This window comes from Arvicanthis niloticus, chromosome 6 (genome assembly GCF_011762505.2).
Source record: "Arvicanthis niloticus isolate mArvNil1 chromosome 6, mArvNil1.pat.X, whole genome shotgun sequence".
In the NCBI taxonomy this organism is placed as follows: domain Eukaryota; kingdom Metazoa; phylum Chordata; class Mammalia; order Rodentia; family Muridae; genus Arvicanthis; species Arvicanthis niloticus.
Genome location: NC_047663.1, coordinates 23,759,827 through 23,768,127, shown reverse-complemented (window position 1 = coordinate 23,768,127; position 8,301 = coordinate 23,759,827). Strand labels below are relative to the sequence as shown.

Genomic DNA, 8,301 nt, shown 5'->3' with positions numbered 1-8,301 from the left:
CTCCTTGTGCACGGTATCAGTTACTACATAGCACTTGCTTGATTGACTGCACTGTTGACAGGCCAGGGGGCTTTATTTTTCTTGGCGTCTTAGCCCCAAGTGTGATCAGGATCTAGCATATCTGCAGGGGAGGGAGCCAAGGCGAGGCAAACTGAGGTCAGGAGGCCTGGGCTTGGGGCTCTCACCCATTCGGTAGATTAATAAGTGCCCTAGGCTTCTGTGCTCCTGTTAGCAAGTAAAGGACTAGACTCTGGCCTCCTGGCTCTTCTAGTCAGGAGTCTGAACTTCGCAGAGGCTCGAAGGGGCAAACAGAACGGAAGTCAGTTGACGGAGTGTGCCGAGCATGCTCAGAATCTCAGTCTGATTCCTAGCAAACACAACCCAGGCTTGATGGCACAAGCCTGTTAACCAGCATGTCATCAGGAGTGAGCAAACTGGGCTACATGAGACCCTGCCTCAGAAAAGTCAAGAACGAGCAGCTGACCTCAGGTCCTGTGAACAAGAGAGCGAAGCCTGGCAGGGTGGGAACGGTGTTTACCCAATGGCCCTGTGTTGTGGGAGATGACTGAAGACAAAGAATGGGGGTAGAGGACAGGGCTCCCCAGCTTCTCAGCCAATCCCAGCACTAATGACTGTGCCCCCTTCCATCAGTGCAGTTAGGCCTGCATCCTGGATCACGGCGTTGTCCCCTGTCCCTGCTGAGTTTTCCATCACCTGAGACAGCTGGCACTGTCCCTTGCTTCCCACCCTTCCACCTTGCCCACCTGTCTGCCTCACTGGTATAGATCTGTGTCCCTGCTCAGGACCACCTAGTCATGTTTTTCTGCACAGTGGTTGGAGAGAAAGCCTTGTCTTGCCAGCCTGTCTGTAAGCTCCTGAAGGGATGGGTCTCAGCAGCCACCCTAGTGCCTGGCACAATACTTGGCCTGATTAAAGTATTGCTAGTTCGGGGAATGCACACTGACATACGGACACACCTCACTAGCCTCCGATTTCACTGCACAGGTTTTGGTCTTTGTTTTGGTTCCTGGTCCCAGCCCTGGTCACAATGACCCAGCATTGTTAGCTCCAATGCCACCCTAGTGCCATAAAATGCATGCAATTGCTTCTGTGAGACGGACTCCCACCAGCCCTCAGCTCTTCCAGATGATCTTATCCTGTGTCTGTTCGTGCCTGAAGTGTTCTAGGTTTGTTTTTTGAGAAAAGGTCCATGTTCAGCTGGGAACTGGCTACATAGACCAGACTGGCCTTAAAATTCCGGATAGCAAGGAGGTTGACAGAAAAAAAAAAAAAAAAAGGCTCACAGATTGAAGAAGAGGAAGAACATCTTAGCAAATTACTCAACTGTCTGGAATAGTGATAAACTCCAAGTCCTAAACTCACCAAACCAGGAAAGGGTTTACTTTGGATCAGGTGATAACCTGTAGTACTTACTGGGCATTACCCTGGATGCTGGGCAGGGGAAAAGGCTGTAGGCCACTGTGCTTGCTATACATACAGCTGGGTCATGGGCTCAGATTATATAATATGAAAAAGAAGCTGGGTGGTGGCGCACGCCTTTAATCCCAGCACTTGGGAGCAGAGGCAGGTGGATTTCTGAGTTCGAGACCAGTCCGGTCTACAGAGTGAGTTCCAGGTCAGCCAAAGCTACACAGAGAAACCCTGTCTCGAAAAAACCAAAAAAGAAAAGAAAAAAGAAATGCTCACAGGAGGTTAGAAAGATGGCTCACTGGTTAAGAGAGCTCGTTGCTCATGCAGAGGACCTGGTTCATCACCATGCACAACGGAATCCAATGCCCTCACCAACACAGAATGCATACACATATATACATATACATGTATAGAGAGAAAACACTAATGCACATATATAAATATTTTTTTAATTAAGCCAGGAATGTAGTTCATTGTAGGGTGCCTGTTTAGCATGTTAGAAGCCCTGGGTTCAGTCCCTAGCCTTGGGGAGAAAAAAAATCTTTCCAAGCCTGTAGTGGAGTTAACAGCAAGGGTTTCTGCAGTCAGCCTCTCATGAACTACTCTGGCCTCTGAGCTTCTTCGGTTTATCCTTGCTTAGCCCCTACGTGACTTGTCCATGGAAAGAGGCCATTGTTTTTATTTTTTTTTTCCCCATATCATATAGCCCAGGGTAGCCACACACTTGCTTCGTAGCTGAGGATAACCCTGAGCTTCATTGGTATTATTGGCCTATACTAATTACACATAATTACAGGCTCCACTATGACATTTCCATTGAGTACATATAATGTATTTTGATCACATTAGCTCCTCATTACCCCTCATTTCCTTCCTGCTGGTCCTCTTTCTCCTCACGGCCGCTTCCGGCTACTTTCTTGCTGTTTTGGTGACCAGTAAACTTCTTTGGAGTTCTTTCTTTTTGTTGTTGTTGTTGCTCTGTGTAGCCCTGACTGTCCTAGAACTCACTCTGTAGACCAGGCTGGCCTCAAACTCAGAGATCTGCCTCCCTCTGCCTCTTGAGATTTCAAAGCATGCACAGCCAGCGTCCGGCTCAAGGTTCTTACAATAGCATAGAGGAGAAGTTATTAGAGGCATGGGTAACTTGCTATGGCTACTGAAGAAAATGTCTCTTCTTTCCCCAGTGACCATAAACTGCTTATAAATCCCCCCAGGAGGTAGGGGCCCACAGGCCCAGTCTCTTGCAGGAAACCATCAATCACACCGGTAGGCTGTGGGCTCCAGTACAATGCATATAGCCACGCCTTTTTCAAGAAATCTGCTGCTGGTGAGGTAGGTGTGTCAGCTGCACAGCCCTTCCTCCAGTCCTGCATTCATTCTGTTCTCATCCACAGTGCTGGCTGGGCCTTGGATACAGTGGTACAGCTCTCTCACTAATGGCTGACCATCCAGCAGTCCCGTCTCAGCACTTTGACCACTACGAAAAGAAAAGAAGCTTCTCTGACCAAAGCGGACAAGTTATGACAGTAATAAACAGAATCATTCAGATGGCAACCGGACAAGCACATCATGTCTGTTTACCAGAACAACAGCATTAGCATCCCTACTGGGTCCCATGACTTCCCAGACATAGACACAGAGCATAATTAGAGCACTAGAGTGGGTTCCGTCCTGTAGAGCAGGCCTCAAATCCAATTGCAAAGCCATTGGTTATCCCTATAGACAAGCCACTGTTGCATGCTGGAGACCTTGGGCTCTGTAGTACAACATGCAGACACGGTAGCTGAGTAAGCTACATTCCAAACACTGCCCTCCAGTCTTTATCCACTGTCTGAGGTGCCCTCTAGCTGGTTGGTGCAATAGAACAGAGGGGGCCTTGGAAGATCATCTATGAGTTCTGAGACCCTAGGCGAGGTCTTTTGCTTCATCAAGGCCACTCCTCATCTGCAGCCCACCAATTGGGTGACAGGACAAAATGACAGCACCATAATGATCCCCAACATCTCCACCACCACCTACACCATGGGTCTCACCCGTCCTAATACTGAAGCCCTTTAATACAGTTCTTCATGCTGTGATGACCCTCAAACAAAAAACTATGTCATTGCTACTTCATAACTGTAATTTGCTACTATTATGAATCATAATGTAAATATTTGATATGCAGAATGTCTGTAAATATCTGATATTTGACTCCTGTGGATCCTGAGTTTCTGACATATAAGCTGTTTCCAGTTAGCATGTTTAAGAATGAAATCTCACCTGTGGATGGTGGCGCACACCTTTAATCCCAGCATTTGAGAAGCAGAGGCAGGCAGATCTCTTGAGTTTGAGCCCAGCCTGGTCTACTGAGTGAGTTCCAGGACATCCAGAGATGTCAAGACAGAGAAAGCATGTCTTGAAAAGCCCAAACCAAGCCGGGTGGTGGTGGCGCATGCCTTTAATCCCAGCACTTGGGAGGCAGAGGCAGGTAGATTTCTGAGTTCGAGGCCAGCCTGGTCTACAGAGTGAGTTCCAGGACAGCCAGGGCTACACAAAGAAACCCTGTCTTGAAAAAACAAACAAATAAACAAAAACAACAAAAAAGAAAAACCCAACCCAACCCAACCCAAACAAAACCAAACAAAACCAAACCAAACCCAGAATGGGAATCCCTTGCCCTGTCTTCTCAAGCAGATATGTAGTTGTCGTTCATGACATCTGTGGCCACGAGAGGGCACCCTAGCCCCAGAGATGGCCCCGCCCTGTCAGGCATGCCTCAACATCAAAAAAATGTCTATATTCCTTGGCCCAAAAGTTGGGGGTGAAGTAGTTCAGAAAGTACCAGCTTGAGATGCCATCAGTCAGACAAGGGATCCCTTGATCCTTTTTAGGCAGTGAAACCCTCAGTTGGGACTGAGACAGAGACTGGGATGTCCTTCCAACTCTACTTACTACCCATGATTGGGCAAGGTATTTATTTCCCTTCTGGCCCAGTTCACAGGGTTGAAAGCATCAAGGTCTCTTCCAGAGCTGACACTGAACTGAGTGCCAGTCTAGGATTGAAGATGCAGCTTTTTTCTTCTTCATCTCTGCCTGCATCTAAGACAGCTCACACTACTGGTGAGTAGAGATCACTGGGACACTACATGTCCCAGCCCCTGACACCAGATGCCCCAGACTCTGATACAGCGAGATAATCTGCCAAGGGAAGCAGAGAGGCAAGGTCAGGTGAGCAAGGAGCCCCAAAGGGTCTTGATTCATTCAAGACAGACATCCGGTTTCCTCTGGACTCTCTGCCAGGATCCAGGGGCTTAAAGAAATGAGTCATAATGGGGGTATTGGGGAGTTCCCGCTAATCAGTCTGGGACAGAATGGCCTGAATGCTGGACCATTTTGTTTTTATCCAAATGTAGGGTGGGCATGGACAACAAGACCCTACCTAGGATGCTGTGGAGGGCTCCTGGCACTGCAGGAGGCAGCCACCAGCAAGTTTATAGGTCTGAAATGAAGACAGGTTCTTCCTTCTATCTCAGAATGTTTATCCCAGGTATGGGTGACTTGAGAATCACAAATGAAGGGCAGAGGGGGCTATCCAAGCACAAGCACGTCTGCCAGAGGATAGAGAGACAGGAGCAGTCTTGACCTGGGGGCCCACCCCTTCCCCAAGGTCTGAGATCTCTGCTCGCCTCCAGCAGCTCAGCCTCGTTGGACAATTCAGATCAAACACACTGAACCAATTCAGGCCTGGGTGTGGCTGGAGGAGAGGAAGAGAGTTTGGGGGTGGGGGGGGACAAGACGTCAAGGAAGGAACAGAGATTCCCCGATTTCACAAAAACTTTCGCAAACAGCTTTTCCCCAACCCCCTGCATTGTCCTGGGCGATCAACAAATTTGCATAAATCCTGGGAAGTTATTACTAAGCCTGAGTTGCCCCAGCCCCAGGTAATTTCCTCCCCGGCCTTGATGGGTTTATGTATAAAGGCCCCCTGGAGCTGGGCCCTGGCAGAGCCCAGAGCTGCAGCCCAGATCACCCAGAATCCATGGCTCAACTTTCTGCCCAGAGGCCCATGAAGCTAATGGGTGAGTGCCCCGGTTACCTGCCCTGGGTGTGGACGGGAGGGAGGCTGGGGCAACAAGTGCCTCAGGCCCGTCTGTTTGCTCCCAGCCCTACAGCTGCTGCTGTGGCACAGCGCACTATGGTCAGGACAAGAGGCCATTCCCCTGGTCACTGTCAGCTCTCTGCCACCATCCCTGCCTTTGTCCCGAAGCTTCCTGCTTAAGTCCTTGGAGCAAGTGAGGAAGATCCAGGCCAGCAGCTCGGTGCTGCTGGAGCAGCTGGTGAGTGGGGTTGTGAGAGGTGACAGGACTCGTCTAGTGTGCACAAGAGCCTGGATGGCACCCTCAGAATACTGACGGAGACACTGAGGAAGGGAACGTGGGGCACAAAGGGGACGGGAAAAATGAGTAGAGACAGCAGTGGGACCTCTGGATAGGACAGTCCTTAGGGTCCCTAGGAAGGGAGGGAGCTGAGAAGCGAGGTAGACAGAGAAATTGGAGGACCTGAGCCTGGCCCAGGTGAACACTCTCAGTATCCTTCCATCTACAGTGTGCCACCTACAAGCTGTGTCACCCCGAGGAGCTGGTGCTGCTTGGCCACTCTCTAGGTATCCCGAAGGCTCCCCTGAGTGACTGCTCCAGCCAGGCCCTGCAGCAGCAGGTGAGTATTTATTTAGAGGACCAGGAGAAGGAGGAGAAGAAAGGACTACACCCTAGTATTTGGGCTCCTGAAGGGATGGGGTAGCCCAAGACATACTGCTTAACCCTCCTATTGTCCGCAGATAAAGTGCCTGAGCCAACTCCACAGCGGGCTCTTCCTCTACCAAGGTCTCCTGCAGGCCCTAGCGGGCATCTCTCTTGAGTTGGCCCCCACCGTGGAAATGCTTCAGCTGGACGTTGCCAACTTTGCCACCACCATCTGGCAGGAGGTGAGGACCATCTGGAGGGGGCCATGGCAGCATGCCTGGATACCTTGGAGGCCTGGGTATGGGAAGACACCCCTTGCCCCCTACCCCTTCCCTTCAGGCTGAGAGACAGAAGACTGGGTTGGGGCCTTGATTCTACTGTTAATGTTAACGAGCCCCACAGGCCAGGTTACTAAGTCCCTAGCACCTGAAGGAAGGACTGATCCCTGACTTCATCTCCTCCTCACAGATGGAAAACCTAGGGGTGGCCCCTACTGTACAGCCCACCCAGAGCACCATGCCAACCTTCACTTCCGCCTTCCAGCGCCGCGCAGGAGGTGTCCTGGCCACTTCGTACCTGCAGAGCTTCCTGGAGATGGCTCACCAGGCTCTGCACCACTTGGCCTAGACCTGAGCAGAAAGCCCTTTCCAGATAGTTTATTTATCTCTATTTAATATTTATGCGTATTTAAGCCTACTATTTAAAGACAAAGAAGAGAAATTGGAGCCCCGAGCTTCTGGATCCTTCTCTCCACTTCCAAGTTTTGTTCTCCTGCTTGGAGCAGAGAGAGAAGGCTCTTGTGCCCTCCTGTGGAGGGCAGGGAAGGAGATAGGTAAATACAAAGTATTGATTCCTGCTGATGCTCCAGGCACCCAGTTCTGTGGTGGTACCCAAAAATCAGTGAGCCCCGCTGTGCTGAGGCACTAGTCTCTGGGGCCCAGGCAGCATCTGGTAGTCTCCCTTCTGGGGGACAAGACATCCCTGTTTAATATTTAAACAGCAGTGTTCCCAAACTGGGTTCTTATATCCCTTGCTCTGGTCAACCAGGTTACATGGTTTCCTGTCCCTGTAGGAATGAAGTCCCTAAAGAAACAGTGGTGGCCAGGTTTGGCCCTGTAATTGACTGGATTCTTTTTTAGGGCCTTGCTGGCCTGGAACTGGGAGTGTGGGAAGGAAAAGACAAGAGGAAGCCTGTGGGAAGAAGTACATGACATGGAGGGAGGCCTGACTGTCTACCCTTCCTTTCCACCCCACTTGTCACTGTAACCAAGCTTGCGGATAATAAAGTGTTTGTGTCCGGTACATGTTCTTCTTCTTCCTTCTTGGGTTTGGCTAACGCCTGGCCAGAGGCTGGTGAGAGAGGCCAGACAGAGAAGGTGCTGGGAGAGAGTGGGATGCCCTGGCTTACCCTGACCAATCTTCTGGGTGCCATTCTGTACAGTCTTGAGCTATGTGATAGGGACACAGCACTAAAAATGCCCACACTGTCCCTGCCTATAAGTCACAGCTTCTTGGGAAAGACAAAAAGAGTTGATGGATCATAAATCAGTGGGAGAGGAGCCCTGGGACGGCTGAGTTGCAGCCAGGGTGCCCTGAACATGTGCGCAGGCCTGGTCTCTTCACCACCTATGAACAGCCCTCTGCAAAGCTGCCCACTTGGTAGGATGGTATCATGCCTTTTACAGACAGAAAGCTGAGTTCAATATGACTACTGGATCAGAACTTGGGTTCTGGGGTAGCTCACTTTCCCTCAACAAGCTCCCTCCCCACAATCTCCTGCTTGGCTCACTCCTGAGCTGAAGAAGCCTGGAAGAGTAGGAAGGCACACTTCAGCTGATGGCCAGCTGCAGGCTCCCCTGTGGTTCAGAGCTGCCCGAGGCCAACCTGTCACTTCCCTCTACACCTCAATGCCCCCCACCACCTCCCTTCCCACAGCCTCACAGGCCCATGTCCCGGGACTCCAGAGTATAGAGGACAGAGTCCTCACCCTCAATCCCAAATAATCTGGCAGGAACATACAGTGACCTCTGGGTCAGAGGGTGGAGTGTGACTTACAGACTGTACAGTGCAGGGGCCTTTCACCAGAACATCTTTCAATGGTGGTGCTGCTGTGGAGTCCTTACCATTGCAGTGGACTGTGAACAAT

General features: G+C 50.6%; 1 protein-coding gene across 2 annotated transcripts; it reads left to right on the top strand.

The window, feature by feature from the left end:
- The first annotated feature begins 4,274 nt into the window (after positions 1–4,274).
- On the top strand, positions 4,275–7,457 carry Csf3 (colony stimulating factor 3). Of its 2 annotated transcripts, XM_076935827.1 has the most exons (6): positions 4,275–4,533; positions 4,827–5,492; positions 5,578–5,750; positions 6,019–6,129; positions 6,251–6,397; positions 6,624–7,457. In XM_076935827.1, exons 2-6 carry the CDS (start codon positions 5,384–5,386, stop codon positions 6,780–6,782), a joined length of 699 nt encoding a protein of 232 aa, XP_076791942.1. In that variant the 5' UTR covers positions 4,275–4,533; positions 4,827–5,383; the 3' UTR covers positions 6,783–7,457. The 2 variants fall into 2 exon arrangements, with proteins under 2 accessions (XP_076791942.1, XP_034363322.2); XM_034507431.3 differs by having other exon boundaries at positions 4,275–5,492.
- The last annotated feature ends 844 nt before the right edge of the window (positions 7,458–8,301 follow it).